This window comes from Polypterus senegalus, chromosome 12 (assembly GCF_016835505.1).
Source record: "Polypterus senegalus isolate Bchr_013 chromosome 12, ASM1683550v1, whole genome shotgun sequence".
Lineage (NCBI taxonomy): Eukaryota > Metazoa > Chordata > Cladistia > Polypteriformes > Polypteridae > Polypterus > Polypterus senegalus.
Genome location: NC_053165.1, coordinates 158,441,572 through 158,457,767, shown reverse-complemented (window position 1 = coordinate 158,457,767; position 16,196 = coordinate 158,441,572). Strand labels below are relative to the sequence as shown.

At 46.9% G+C, this 16,196-nt stretch overlaps 1 protein-coding gene across 2 annotated transcripts in view; it reads right to left on the bottom strand.

The window, feature by feature from the left end:
* Window positions 1-14,056, bottom strand: part of LOC120540025 (adenylate kinase isoenzyme 5-like) — a 41,770-nt gene extending 27,714 nt beyond the window's left edge. Inside the window, exons 1-2 of one of the 2 annotated variants that reach the window (XM_039770471.1) lie at window positions 13,890-14,056; window positions 4,238-4,412 (exon numbers count right to left, since the gene is read on the bottom strand). In XM_039770471.1, coding sequence (XP_039626405.1) covers window positions 4,238-4,412; window positions 13,890-13,958 — 244 coding nt within the window. In that variant the 5' untranslated portion in view covers window positions 13,959-14,056. Of the gene's footprint in view, window positions 1-4,237; window positions 4,413-9,635; window positions 10,350-13,889 lie in introns of those variants that run through there. The other variant, XM_039770473.1, reaches the window with a different exon arrangement.
* Between the last annotated feature and the right edge of the window lie 2,140 nt (window positions 14,057-16,196).

Below are 16,196 nucleotides of genomic sequence, written 5' to 3'. Positions count from 1 at the left end.
GCAAATGCAGGATCTTTATGAAATTAGAGGTTTATTCTCATGAAATGCTCCGTTCTACTTTGCAGCTCCAAAGAGCACAAAAGGCATAAAGACGTGGCCAGCAACCACAAGGCAGTCCAAGCACACAAAGGCGCAGTACAGAATCCGAGGGGTGGTAAAGAACAGAGCACAGGTTCAAAACGTCGGAAACAAGTCATAAGCACAGAAATCTCGCAGCAGCTCACCAACTCCCAAGTGCATTCAGAATGAACCACTAGCAGCTGTGAGAGACCCTCCGGATTTATAATGCAGGGGGCTGTGATTGGCGGGTGGTCCCACCTTTAGGAAACAGAACCAAGAATGAACAAAGGAAACACCAGACATGAATTTGAACCCCAGCTGGTGGAGGACCCTTTGGTCAAGACGTGACACCGACCTGCAAAGGTAAGGCCATCGAAACCTTTAAATGGGTTCGGGGGGTGTGAGCACAAATCCAACGTGTGGGGTTGGTTTGGGCTGCATGGCTGGGGGTCCCATTATCTCTAGCAGTTCCCCCTGATTGCAAGAAACAGCGTCTGGCAGAAGTCAGGACTTTATCAGCTTGCCATCCTGGCCTTTGAATCTCATTTTCATGATATGAGCCACCATGGCACAGAGTTTGTCATTTTCTCCTCTCCTGTGTGAGAGTTTGTGCAGCTGGAAGTAACTGAAGTCCTTCTGGAAAAAAATAAAAAGGGCACCAGGGCTTCCTCTCTTGGTTCCTACAGACTGCATGTACCTCGGGCGCTGTGCCCAAGGCTTTGGGGGTCCTCGTTACTGGGGGGAAAAGACAGTGGCATGTGGGTCTGTGCATAATTTCAAACGATGATCCAAAAGTAAAGCGCGGTGACGGCCACAAATCACACAGTGAGTTCAATGTCACAACGTCACCACTGGTATTAGCAGTGTGGCCAGAAGCAGGCAGCTCCGTGTTCATTGTTGTCGCTCAGCCGGGGTTTTTACACTCATATTTTAATTATGTTTAATATTTTTGGGTGATTATATACATTTAGTTAACATTATGTTATGTATTATTATGTATTGTGTATGGACTGCCTTCTGTTTTCTTACATTAGTTGTGCTTTGTGGGTGGAGCCTAGGAGGTGTGGCCATGCCGACATCACCACTGAAGGACCGCCCTCATCCCTTGTATGTTTGTTTCTTTTTTGATTTCTTTTACTTTTTACATCATGCAGGTTTATAGAGCAATAATTAAGAAACCAAGGAAGATCATTTTAATTATAAAGTCTTTTTGTTTTGTTTTTGGTCACTCGAGATGGTGGCTGTCCCGATCTGTGACTTTGGAAATCTGGCAAACCCTGTCTACGCTAAACTGAGCCCCCTAAAGGGATACGCGTATGTCAGAAACACGGCGGCGTGCGAACGCAAAAAAAGATCTCGAGAGCCCATAAAAGTTTCTTGTGTAATAACTTTATATATAAACATATATCTCGTGTGTGTGTGTGTGTCCTGCGGTGGGTTGGCACCCTGCCCAGGATTGGTTCCTGCCTTGTGCCCTTTGTTGGCTGGGATTGGCTCCAGCAGACCCCCGTGACCCTGTATTCGGATTCACCGGGTTAGAAAATGGATGGATGGATGGATGGATATCTTGTAGTTAGGAGACCTGTGGGTTCACTTCAGGGGTCCTCCCCTTGTCTGCTCCGGTTTCCTCCCACAGTCCAAAGACATGCAGGTCAGGTGCATTGGCGACCCTAAAATGTCCCTAGTGTGTGTGTGCCCTGCGGTGGGCTGGCGCCCTGCCCGGGGTTTGTTTCCTGCCTTGCGCCCTGTGTTGGCTGGGATTGGCTCCAGCAGACCCCCCGTGACCCTGTAGTTAGGGTATAGCAGTTTGGTTAATGGATGGATGGATTTGTGCGGGTTTTTAAAGCGACTCTCCTCCCTGATGTACTTGAAGTTCAATGGGCGTCTGTCATCGGTTGAGATGATTTCCAGGTTTTCCAACATTGCCCTCCGATGCCCACACACACACTTCCGAAGTCAGCCCCAATCATCTTAGCTGCATGTCTGGGTATCGACCGGAACTTTCTTAACTTTTGGTTTGTGAGTCCACTAAACCAGGCAATGACAAGACTTGCTCACACTCCGGTAAAAGGGCAACCATGAGCTCCTTGGCCACTTTAACTAGTCCGGAGTTTATCGTGAAGAAATAAGCGCTGATTGTATGTACACCAATGGTAGCGCTGCTGTCTTCTAGTAAGGATAACTTGGGGTCGCTTCCCGGGTCCTCCCTGCGTGGCGTCTGCATGTTCTCCCCGTGTCTGCGTGGGTTTCCTCCCACAGTCCAAAGACATGCAGGTCAGGTGGATTAGCGATCCTAGAATGTCCCTCATGTGTGTGTGCCCTGCGGTGGGCTGGCGCCCTGCCCGGGGTTTGTTTCCTGCCTTGCGCCCTGTGTTGGCTGGGATTGGCTCCAGCAGACCCCTGTGACCCTGTAGTTAGGATATAGAGGGTTGGGTGATGGATGGATGGATGGATATTCACACATGCAGGGCCGGATTAAGAAGAAATTGTCCCTGATGCTGCAGTGTAAAAAAGGCCAATTTTATCTCGCATTCGACACTCACCGTACATGCGCACTCAGACCGACCAAGGAGCCTGAATTATTTGCGACGCCACCAGCCAGCCTTTATTGAACATGAATAATAATAACGACGTAGTATCGTAACAACTCGAGATTAACATCAAACTACGTAACATCAACATTCAATAGCAATTGTCTGAAAAGTGCACTTAATGCAGAAAACCTAACAATGAAATACACACAATTTCACAATTCTCTTACGAAACAGAGTAAGAAAAAATGAATTTGCAGAGACATTGGGTCAAAGTGACTCAGTTCAGGCTCTTGAGGGTAAAAATTTGTCCACAATTTAAATTTCATAATAGACCAGAATCCTGTCGAGGATTTTAAAAATTCTAAACATTCATGCCGGGCCCGTGGGCCGCCTTTTAGTTTTACCTTTACAGATAGCCATTTAAATAGCCATCGATTTTTACTGTACAACTGACTTTTAAGGTGAAAATTTTACTACGTGGCACTTACCGAACAGTAATAAAGTGGCAAGAATGCACAAGATATTGCAAAAAACGCAGCTAAATTACTAAGTAAACTGTTTAACGTAAAATTGATAACATTAACTTGAAATCTTTGGTTAACAATAAACATGACGAGTCATGTCACAGCGCAAAGAACAATAGTAACTGTATAATAAGTAACGCTGTGTCTAGGCATCCGAAAGTCGGACTCCAAATTTCATTCTAAGAATTATTTTGAGGTTAATATTGCAAAGGAAAACTGTTCAGCTTCCGGAAAATTCTCGTCTGTTTTCATCTGGGCCTGTTTCAGGAATGGGCCTCGTGCTGCAGCCTCAACCCGGCGCTGGTCGCATGTCCTTTAAGAGTCTCTCTAGAAATTTGATTATTTTCAGGCCAACCTTTTTTCTTTTTGTTCTTCTTTTGTTAGACTGAAACAAATCCTTTACCTTTTGTTATAATTTAGCGCCCCAAGTGGCCATCTCCACTCCCCTCGTCCTTCCATGAGCTGCGCCGCTCCATGCTGGGATCCTTCCGGAGATCGCTGACCCCCAATGTGCAGCCCCCAGGCTAACAGGTTTAAGCAGCACAGAGAGGGGGTCTCACACACGCATGACTTTCCAGGGTGGTCCTAACCCTTCTGTCAGCGTCTGACTCGGAGGTCCGTGTGGCCGCCGTTCCCCTCCATATAACGCCTTTTGATGCCAAAGACTTCTGCGGCTCCATGTTTGTGAAGTGACCCGCTCAGGGTGACGGAGGGACTCCATGACGGGGTCTGCAGCATGCAGTTCAGTGTCTTAACCACTAGGCCACGCTAGAATTATGTAACTTGCATTTCGTCCGTCCGTCCATCCATTCAATTTCAAACCCGCTTACCCTGAGCCTCCCTGCGCCAGCACAGGGCACAAGGCAGGAGCGAGCCCTGCTATGAACGTCCCCACTAAAGGGCTGCGGACTGTAATGGAGGAGCCTGAGTGTTCGTTTGTTTTCTTCTACTCACCAGCTTACCCGGCGCCATGAAGAACGAGGACTATACGATTATGAAATGGCTCGCTAGCAGAACAGGCAGACAAGCGGGACCACCCAGCCGGGCTCATGCAGACGGTGAACAACAGCAAAGCTCGACGGGGCAGCGAGCGACAACTGAACAAGTAAAGCAACATACGGCTGCGGAGCTGCGCCCTTTGGCCTGCAGGGGGCAGCGCCTTCTTGTCTGTAGTGATGAAGGTGTCCCACCGGACCTTCTCCACGCCTCCAATCTCTCGAACGCGACTCAGGCACCCCTCCAGAAAGTCCATGGGGTCCTGCGGCCGATGGAACATCAGACCTGTCAGCATACTCTTACGGAAAGAGAGAGAGAGAGAGAGAGAGACAAACAAAGAGTGGGTTTCAGGGCGGGTCACTTCAAGCCCCCCATCTCCGACCAACATTCCCCGTGCTGCATCTACAGTATCTCACACATGAGAGTCCACCCCTCACATTTTTGTAAATATTTTATTCTGTCTTTTCATGGGACAACACTGAAGATATGACACTTTGACACAATGTAAAGCAGTCCGTGTACAGCTTGTATCACAGTGTAAACCTGCTGTCCCCCACACAGCCATTAATGTCTAAACCGCTGACAACAAAAGTGAGTCCACCCCTAAGTGACAAAATGTCCAAATTGTGCCCAGGTAGCCATTTTCCCTCCTCGGTTTCATGTGACTCGTTCGTGTTACAAGGTCTCAGGTGTGTTAAGTTTGGTGTTCTCGCTCTCACACTCTCTCATACCGGTCACTGGAAATTCAACATGGCACCTCACGGCTAAGAACTCTCTGAGGATCTGAAACAAAGAATTGTTGCTCTACATAAAGATGGCCGAGGCTATAAGAGGATCGCCAGCACCCTGAAACTGAGCTGCAGCATGGTGGCCAACGCCATACAGCGACAGGTTTAACAGGACAGGCTCCACTCAAAGCAGGTCTCACCATGGTGCCCGTGCTCAGCGTCATATCCAGAGGTTGCCTTTTGAAAATAGACATATGAGTTGTTGAAGGGGTGGGGGGTCAGCCTGGCAGTGCTCAGACCATACGCCCGCCGCACACGGCATCAAATTGGTCTGCATGGCCGTCGCCCCACAAGGAAGCCTCTTCTGAAGATGATGCACATGAAAGCCCGCAAACAGTTTGCTGAAGACAAGCAGACTAAGGGCATGGATTACTGGAACTGATGAGACCAACATAAACTTATTAGGTTCAGATGGCGTCGAGCGTGTGTGGTGGCATCCGGGTGAGGAGTACAAAGACAAGTGTGTCTCGCCTACAGTCAAGCGTGGTGGTGGGAGTGTCAAGGTTTGGGGTGGCATGAGTGCTGCCAGCACTGGGGAGCTACAGTTCATTGAGGGAACCATGAATGCCAACATGTACTGTGGCATATTGAAGCAGAAACTGGGCTCCAGGGCATTATGCCAACATGATAACGACCCCAAACACCTCCAAGATGACCACTGAGGGTAAAGGTGCTGGACTGGCCAAGCATGTCTCCAGACCTTAACCCTATTGAGCATCTGTGGGGCAGGTGGAGGAGCTCAAGGTCTCTAACATCCACCAGCTCCATCATGGAGGAGTGGAGGAGGATTCCAGTGGCAACCTGTGAAGCTCGTGTGAACTCCATGCCCAAGAGAGTTAAGGCAGTGCTGGAAAATAATGGTGGCCCGCCACGCAAAATATTGACACTTTGGGCACAGTTTGGACATTTGTCACTTAGGGGTGAACTCACTTTTGTGAGATACTGTAACATGTATCCCACCAAGACAGCTCTACTCAGTGTCGCCAGCATGTGCCAGCTGGCAAGAGCTAACAACGTCTCGTCTTCTAGATCTCTCTCTATTTGCCACCCTCTCTGACCTTGGCATCACCAGGACTGCCCACATGTTGGTCTGAGTTCCACCTATTGGGCAGAGCCTACCGTATGTCCTGGCAAAGAGAGATGTCAAGGGTGCCCCAAGGCCCGCTGCTGGGTCCCCTCTTCTTCTCCCTATACACCTCCCCACTAGGCCCCCTCATCCTGGTCTATGGTTGCCCATATGAGTGCTATGCCATTGGGATGCAGCTGTGCCCGTCACTCCCCCCAGAGGACCACAGGGCATGTGATGCACATCTCATTGATATCTCAACTTTGAATGAAGGGCACACCATCTTCAGCTCATCCTGGCAAAGGTGGGATGCCTTCTTATCCCGAGCAGCCCGTCACCCCATCTCTGTTCGTTTCGGCTCCTTATGGCCAACACCACCCAAGTGAGTACCCAACAAACCCGCTGCAGATGATTCCTATGGCAGTGACATGTCTGGTGTTCAGCCAGCCCGGGTGGGCACATGTCGTCATTCCTCTTTTCAGACCCCCACGTTGGCTCCCTGTAGCAGCACACATTAAGTTGAGACCCTTGATGCTGGCCTACAGAGTAGTCAACACCTGCCTGTATGGAGACACTCCTGAAGTCCTCTGCTCCTCCTCATCCACTCAGACCTGCTGATGAAGGTGACACCAAATGTCAGTTCGGACTCTTTTCATATGTAGCTGGAGGAACGATGTGCCCCCCTCAACTTCTGACACACGTAGACCGATGTTCTACTAAACAGGCAGGCAGTGTGGCGCAGTGGTTAACGCTTTGGACTTCAAACCCAGCAGATCCCACCACTGACACCACCGTGTGACCCTGAGCAGGTCACTTCACCCGCCTGTGCTCCAATTGGAAAAACAAAAGTAATTTTGTAAGTCCCTTTGGGTAAAAGCATTGGCCAATCCTGTCAGTGCCTAATGCTACAGAGTTCACTAAAGTTCATGGTCGCCATTTTGAAGTTGAACAAATTCAGCACTCCATGTCATGTGACATGCCATTGCGGAGCATGTCGCTTTGCGAGAACACCTGGTGACACAATGGTTAAGATTAGGGTTTGAGAGGGCGGAGTTATCCGACTGACGTCAAGCAAACCACGTGACAAAAGCCGGCCAATCCAATTGGCTGTCTAGCGGAGCTCTGTCACTGGACCCATCTCGACAAAGCAGCCCCGAGTTTCAAATTCGACTTAAGGGGGGTATGCCAGTTGACCATTACAACTAGGAACTGGAAAATTCTGACTTCCCAGTACAATCGGAACGCAGCGTGAGCTCTTGACGTGTGGTGGGCAGTTGTGTCCCTTGTCCTGTCGCAGTTGTTCCCAAGCCCCCTCCCCCCACCCCAGACATTATCTTGAAGTCTCTATGGATGAACGCGTCTTCCTGGCACATACTGTAAACGTAAATGGTGGCAGTGCTTGTGCCTCGTAGAATAGCAGTTTCTTTCTTTCTTTCTTTATTTCTCCAGCCAGACGCTTCACACTCGATAGCCGCCACTATCGCCCCGTGGAGACCGTCAGCTCGCCGCATTTCCAAACACCTCGTAATGTCGGTAGATTTCCTGGCAGCCCGTTAGGTTGCAAGAATCGAGTAAAAAAAAAAATAATAATAATAATAAAGAGGCCGAGCAGTTATTTTAGGAAGTCATTCGATGTATTGATTTCAAGAAGAGCTTTTTACTGAATAGAAGAAAGGACCCGCCGATGTCTGAAGCCTGTCCGTCTGCCTCGGCCATTAGCGGCTAAATGAAAAGTGACAGAGGACTCGTCTGGAGGCATTAAAACGCAAAAGCGCAACAAGCGACATGCCGCACACGCCCGCCGTCAAAGTGCCTGAGCGGTGGGCTTCAGCGAGGGCCCCGAGCACAGCTGTCTGGCTTCGGGAGATCTAAATACAAATGGAGAAGAGAAAACACCGGGGGCCGCTCTCTTTTACAACCTGCAGCACGTGCCCACCTGTCTGTGCCAGCCAAAACGCCCAATAGAGAGCGTGAGATGAGGGTTACCTACAATGAAAGAGAGGGCACTGATTCACACCGAACGGTCACCAGAGGCTCCCAGAGTCCCCACAGGACGTCGCTTTTCATTGTTTCATTATTTTATGACAGTGCGCATTCAATTTAAAATGGCGATCGACTTATTTCAAGGATGAGTTTGGTTAGACTTCCAGTATAATGGCGGTCTGTAACTCCTCTTAAGGTACTCATTCTAATTAGAAGGTTGGGTGCAGGAACCATCCCTGGAGGGGGCGTATGGTCATCACAGGTTACAGTGACATGCCCTCATAAAAATGAAGGTGCCAACTGGATGAGATGCCAAAGCAGAACCAGAACTGTCCATTAAATTAAGGTGCCAACTGAATGAGATGCCAAAGCAGAACCAGAACTGTCCATTAAATTAAGGTGCCAACTGAATGAGATGCCAAAGCAGAACCAGAACTGTCCATTAAATTAAGGTGCCAACCGAATGAGATGCCAAAGCAGAATCATTTTTGATTCCCAAAAGAACCATCCATATAAAGGTTCCAAAAAGAACTTTTAATTTTTTTTTTATCCTTAACAAAGGTTACATAAACAGCCATGAGCAGCTGATATCAGATCTGTGAGACACTAGATGGGGGTCCTAATCTAAAAGACCTCCTGCTGCGCACAATCACGCAGACTCAGCTCAGGTTTTCTTGATCTGATCGTATCCTGCCGAATCGCCCACCACACATTAAATATTTCTGGCTTGTCCACAAACGCTAGACGCAGGGCCAGTTAAACAGAGAGGGTTGATGTCAGGAATGGCATCTAGCTGTACAATGTGGCCAAAGTCTTAATGATGGACTCAGCCCATAAATTAGGAACCTTCTCACAGCCCACAGACCCAACTTCATATGTAAAGAACCCTCTAGGAGGCTCTGTGGGGAACCACACTGCCCAGTAAAGTCCAATTTTGGAACCAGCATTCCTAAGAGTGGACACAATTGCACGGTTTTCAGTGGGCAATTAAGTAAAAGACAATGTCCTTATGAGGGCATGGAGATTAATAGAAGGAGATGGAGAAAACCTGCCTGGAAATCAGGAGAACATGGAAGCTCCACAGAGACAGTGGGCAGATGCTAATCCAGTCTTTTGAGAGTGGATGGCAGATGTGCTAATCACTGTGCCACCATGCTACCCTATACACTCATTTTAGACCTCTGTGTGTGTATTTATGTGTGTGTGTGTTAATCACTGTGCCACCATGCTGTTATATACAGTATAATCTCATTTTAGACCTGTGTGTGTGTGGCTAACATATTAGCTGTGTTAATCACTGTGCCACCATGCTGCCATATATACTCCCATTTTAAACTTCTCTGTGTGTCTGGCTAACATATTAACTGTGCTAATCACTGTGCCACCATGCTGCCATACAGACTTAGCAGTGTGTGTGTCGATAGATCAAGAGTGTGCCACGACCCTCACCTGGAAAATAGGATCAGAAGATGAGATGAAATGAGACTAAGGGGAGTCCAACTGCAATGCTGGAGGGCTGCAGGTTTTCCTTTCCACCCTTTTCTTAATTAGTGGCCATTTTTTGCTGCTAATTAAGTTCTTTAACTCTAATTGACTTGCCTACTTTGACTCGGACCGCTTAATTGTTCTTTCCAATCAAACAATACTGAATGATAAGCAAAGCGCGCCAACGCGAGAAACTTACCCGAAGGCTCCAGCAGGTGGAAGTCTGCCCGTCATGAACTTGGGGTTCCTAAGCACAATCGGTGCCAAAAATGTCTGGAAATGCCCAACGGAGGGGACCGTCCAAAACTCCGAACCCTCAGAAAATATAATTCTGCCCACAAAACATTTAAACGGTGCCCTCAGAACAAAGAAAACCAGCAGCTTGAGAATGAAGAACACGAGCTGCACCAGCACGCCATAGAATCGAAAAATGGCGATTCACGGACAGCAAGAATCGGCTTCAAAGTGATTGGACTTTGGGGTCCGCCATCTTTGCTGGCCATCTCGCTTGTGATGCATCTGATTTTTGTTTAGCGGGTAATTAATAAAAAAGAAACAAATAAAAAAGTCCGAGTCCGGATAAGCAGGTCAATTAAAATGAACCAAAAGCAACACCGTGCATGATGCGGCAGCCAATGCAACCCGCGGGATCTCCTGTTGGAATTGGACAGACGTGGGCGCGTGTGGCACGCATTCAGAACAGCCCTGTTTGTTACACTCCTCTAGGCAAATCAAACTATGTGGATTAATCTCAACATTCATGTGCGTGAATATACAGTAATTACGGTAATTCCGTTCTACTCGAAAAATTGAACGGGCCTTTAAATTGATGAGCCGCGTCTTTTCAGTTTCCTAAAGCGAGCTGCTGCCGAGTTAGTAAGGAAGGTCAAACACGTGATTAAAGAAATTTCTCAATGCGATAAAGTTTAGTGAATATTTAAAAAGGAACAAATCACAAAAATGCAGAAAAAAAGTTAGGATACCCACAGGAAAACGTGTTTCTTCATTTCCTTTCTGTACTTAACGGCTGCGCTGTTTCTCAATGGCAGACTTGCATGCGCTTTACTTTAAATTACATTCAGCACGTTCTTTACCTGGCATATCCAATACGATACGTCACGGGGCACGGGTTGAAAACTGTGTGCCCATCGTGCCGTACCAGCTGCCGGGAATATTCCAGTAGCTTCTTGGGAGGGTTTGTAGCATAGAAATTCCCATAGACTACGCATTTATATACAGCGCTTCCCAAACTCCTGCAGATTTTTCATTCCAACCAGCTTCTGTTTTTAATTGGACTCTTTGCCCAGTTAAGTGAGTTGTTATTTCCCAGTTTCTGTGTTTTGGAGTCAATGGAAAAATAACAAAACTAAACTTGCTAAATTTCTATTAAAATACTAAAGGGATTTTTAAAAACTTTTTAACAATTTTCAGTCTGCTTTTCCAGGTGTTCTGATTCTTTAATTTATCATCTACTAATTCGTGAGCCTGACCAAGAGTGGCGTTCTGCGGGTGGCAAACGGGGTCCGCGTGCCCCGTTCGAGTGGATTTGTCAAGTTATATTCTCCAGTTATAGTTTGATAAAGTCCGCGTGGTATCTTGAAAAAATGTGGCTGAATACTGTAAAGAGAAAATCCCGTGTATGTTGACATTATTTTTTTTATTAAATTCACGCGCAAGTTTATACAGTCCACACATACCGTTAACAGCGTTTAACGTATGCAGCCCCCCTGTGGGGTTGGTCAGCTTTAGCCCCCTACGGCCACCTGTGGGTCTGACGCTAATGTTATTACAGCCTTTCATCATTCAGTGCTGTTTACCTGCAGGCTTCCAGTTCTGTTTGTTTTAATTATCATTATTAGGATTCAATGAAGGGTGCTAACTGCACACACACAAAAAAATAAAATAACAAAACAATAGGACAACAACAAAAGAGAGGGAAGCGTTTAAAGCAAAAGTAGAAATATTTTTAAATGTCTTATAAATGTAAAAATCATACTGCTGTGCTTTTCTAAACGCAGCATAAGAAAAGGAGAAAAGACCACCAAAATAAATTAGATCAGTTATTATCGCAAGTTGTGAATTTGGCTGGAATAAAAACCTGCTGCCACAGGGGGTCCTCAGGCCCGAGTTTGGGAATTGAATACACAGTATAGGCAGACATTGTAACATAACTATCCATCCATCGCTATATCATAACTAAAGGGTCACGGGGGTCTGCTGGAGCCAATCCCAGCCAGCAAGGCAGGAAACAAACCCCAGACCAACTACACACTAGGGACAATTTAGAATCGCCAATGCACCCACCGAACCTTTGGACTGTAGGAGTAAACCGGAGCAAATCCACGGAGGGAGGACCCGGGTCTCCTAACTACGAGGCAGCAGCGTTAGCCACTGCGCCACCGTGCCGCCTGTAACTTAACTATCCATCCATCCATCCATTTTCTAACCCGCTGAATCCGAATATAGGGTCACGGGGGTCTGCTGGAGCCAATCCCAGCCAACACAGGGCACAAGGCAGGAACCAATCCTGGGCAGGGTGCCAACCCACCGCAGGTAACTTAACTAAGAAAATACAATTTAACATAACAGAAATAACTATAACTAATAAATGGCTCTTACAGTAGACGTATACGATGCTGGAGTCCCCATAGTGGTGCTCTGCTCAACGCTGTCATCTCCCACATTCAACATCCGGGATTCAAATCCTAAGGCTGCTCCTTGACCGTGTGGAGTCTGCATGTTCTCCGAGTGACTGAGTGGATGCCACATGCCCCCTGCCGGTAGGTATACAGGTCTCCCTGTGTATGGAGTCTGCATGTTCTCCTTTTGACCTCATGGTTTTTCCTCCTACATTTCAAATGTAAGTTGATTGGGGACGCAAAAATGTCCCCTGCTTTGATGTGTGGGAGGAAATCCACATGCTGCCCATGATCACATATATGTAATGTTATTTTAATTGTATGTTGTCATTTTTCATGGTATTGTTTTTTACTTTTTATTTATTGTTTTTCTTTTAGTATTTACATTTTTTTTATTAATTATTTGATTGGGCAAATTTTCTTTTTGCATTTTTGTGAGGTGTCTTTTGAGTGCCTTGTAAGGTGCCCTTAAATATAATGAATTATTATTATTATTAATAATAATGATATGATCTAGGATTCAGATCCTAAGGCTGCTCATTGACCGTGTGGAGTTTGCATGTTCTCCCAGTGGGTGAGTGGATGCCACATGCCCCCTGCCGGTGGGTATACAGAGTTTGCCAGGTCTCCCTGTGTATGGAGTCGGCATGTTCTCCTGGTGGGTGAGTGAAGTTTTCATGTTTTTCTTTATTTATTGGTGACCGAGTGGAGTTCTTACATTCTTCTGGTGGGTGACTGAATTTCACGTATTCTCTCGGTAGGATTCTGCACGTTCTTCTGGTGGGTGAATGGCGCCTTTGTGTTCTTTTTGTTTTGGTGGACGAGTGGAGTTCTCATCTTCTTGTGATGGGTGACTGGACTTGACACGTCCTCAAATGGAGGGTGAATGCTTTTTCTTCCTACATTTTGAATGTTGTGTAGATTAAGTTGACTGGCGACACTAAAATGTCCCCCTGCTTTGGCGTGTGTATTTAAACATTTGATTCTGGGAATCTGCAGGATGAACTCCACTCTGCAGTGTTCTGACCCAGAGCATCTTAACTAGCCGGAAGAATAAATATAACAATATATGTAATAAAAAATGTAACACAAGATGTTAGAGCACAGTTCCAGGCTGCTGCCACTGTTGTGCCCTGTGTTTTTAAGTCTATTGATTTTTTCCTTAAGTGAGTTGGCATTCGCTGATGGGTTTATAAGGGAGGCGATACTGCATATCAATGCAAATATTTGGGCCCGTCTTAACGTATGGGTACAATGGGCACTGGCCGAGGGTTCCAGGAGCATGGGGGCCCACGATGTGTGTTTTTATTTTGCTACCAAAATCGGGATGCCAGCGCACTACTTTGTCCGGGTTCGTTTGGCTTGGTTGCTGTGAAGACGCCATGGGATCAGAACTAGGAAAAGGTCATTCATTGCAGCGCCTTTAAATCACACATACTGTATATATATATATATATATATATATATATATATATATATATATATATTGCATTTGCTCATAAAACTCTCCTCAGCCGCAAACCCTTCAAAGGGCGAAATAAATATGTGAATTCCAGTCTATTTTTACCTTTTTGAAAGTGGCACGAATCGCACCTCTTTAAAGCTGGCAGCTGCTACTGAATATTCCGCATTGGTGCACCCAGAGCTTTTGGAAGTGTGAATTCATAACCTGCACCCTCATTTTAAATGGGGCATGTCTTAAGTTATGCGCTCGCCGAATTCTCAGGAAGTCACCCGCCCCGCCCGTCCCCGCTCGCTCCCCTACCTAAACCCGACGTCCCCAGCCCAGCCGCCGCAGAACGCGCAAAGTTTACCTCGAAGAGCAAAGGGATCTCCCGCTGGACGATGTAGTCCTTCGCCTCGGTGCTGCTCAGCTCCTCCATGACTCGACACACTCGGCTGTGATTTTATTTTTTGCTTCAGACGAGATGCGCTCGCAGGTGGGACTTCAGCGTCGCGCTCACCGCCGACCCGACTGATGCTCGTTCGGAGACTGCGCTTCGCCCCGACGCTGTCTGTGGTGCTGAAACACCTGACCGCCGCTGACTCCGCCCCCTGCCCTCCCTATGGGCCCTCCTCACCCTCGCGCGCCTATTTTTTTTTTTTTTTGCCTCGGCACCTCCGGCTGCACCCCTGCTGTCCGCGCCGTTTGGTTTCCAGGGAAATGCGCCGCGCTTGCCGCTTTACACTCGCAGACGGAGGACCCGCGGAGACAGACATCAAGTCACACACACACACACCTGCGTGGCGCTATACAAAGCCCTGTCTTGGTCTCGCCCGTATTTGTGCGCCATGATTTCATATCAGATCCCTTTTTTTTGTTTGTTTTATAAAACCTTCCTCATATTTGTCACAAAGCGAGGTGTGCCTAAATTTAGCAACATATTATTCTAATGCTAGATGCCTTCGGACTAAAATCCTATTTTTAGCCTGGAAACAGAAATTGACTCCATCTTAGTGATACAGGAAAGCCACAGGTTGTGGATGTTCTCAAAATCGGGAATGTTCTGATGGAAGACGAAGCTTCGTGGTCTGGCAATGGAACCGGGCATTAAGAATTAAAGTGACCTCCTTTATAAGTCCGGGGAATCGCAGTGTGGGACATAAGAAATATGACAAGCCAGAGGAGTCCATTCAGTCCACCAAGGCAGTTTCTTTATCTAATAGCTGCGCTCTCCAAACCTCTCATTCAGATCCTTCTTAAAGATGGTCAGGTCAGCATTTCTCCTTTAACTCCATGTCTTTGCCTGACAAAGTGCCTCCTATAGCTTCAGTTCCAGTTTCTGCTGGTGTCCTCCATTATGTGATTCATCATTAAGTGAAAAGAATTCTACCTTTTGAGAAGACCTGGATGAGGACCCCACACGGTCTCCTCCGCTGGAGACTAAACAGGTTTAATTCTCCGACTCTGTCACAGTAGGATATGTCCAAGTCCCATGATGCTCTTGGTGGCTCTCCTCTGCCCAGCTTCAGGTGCTGTTATGTCTTTTTTTTTTTTTTATAATGTGGTGACCAGAACTGCAGTCAGGACTCCAGATGTGGTCTCACTAGTCCAGGGGTCTCCAACCTTTTCTCCCCTGAGTGCTACTTTTACAAAATGAAAATGGCTGAGAACTACTCATGTTTTGTAACATTTATTCTCGTAGCTTATTTCAACCCAAACAAACTGAATACGCTTGTTTTGCCTGAACATTTACAAAATGTTGGTGTCCACAACTCACATTTTTCATTAAACATCACAAAAAATATTTCGCTCTCTACGTCTGTATGCATTTTCTCGTGTATCTCACACTATTGAATTAAAACATGAATGCTGTCAAAACAAAACAATGCAATTCCAAATACACAGATGTGACTTCTTCATTTGTCATTTTGTCACATGTCACTGTGTCACTTTATTCACAGGTCCAGTTGCACGTGTGACGTGTTTTTTAGTTCATCAGATGACTGGCATTGAGGTGTGTGGTGGAGTGGAGCCACTGAGGTTCACTTTGATGGAGTCATTTAAATGTTCGTCTGTCACTCTTGTTCTGAACTTTGACTTCATGACATTCATGTCAGACTCACAGAGGTATGGAGATCAGGGGTGGCCTTAGGGATGTGCAAACTGTGCACCTGCAGGGCCGCCAAATCCCAGGGGCCGCCACGCCAATACTGTAAATCTCCAGCAGTTCAGGAAGAATCGGCCATCACGCTTATGTCCTGCCCCCACCAGGCGGCCTCCACTGCTTGAGCTGGCACCTCTGCCATCTTCAACACAGGGTACCAGCGACGAGAACATAAGAGTTCCAAAAAAAAAACCACTTCCAATAACGGCCACTAGAGGGGGAAACATACCTAGCGCGGTACAAATGAGCCTCGAGGAATCTTCAGAAACTAAAAGATTTATTCTTCACGTATTGCTCTTCCATGGACCCCAAGAACACTAAAGCGATCCAAGGCGCACAAAGCCCCAATACCAGGATCCAGAAATATGAGCGTGGAGGTCAAAAATCCCAATAAACACCAAAGCGTAGAAAAAGAGTAAGAACTCCCCAGGACTCCTTGAATGCATTTAACAATTAACCGCCAGGAACTGGGGGAGACCCTCTGGGTTTATAGGGTGGTGGGCAACTCCTGGC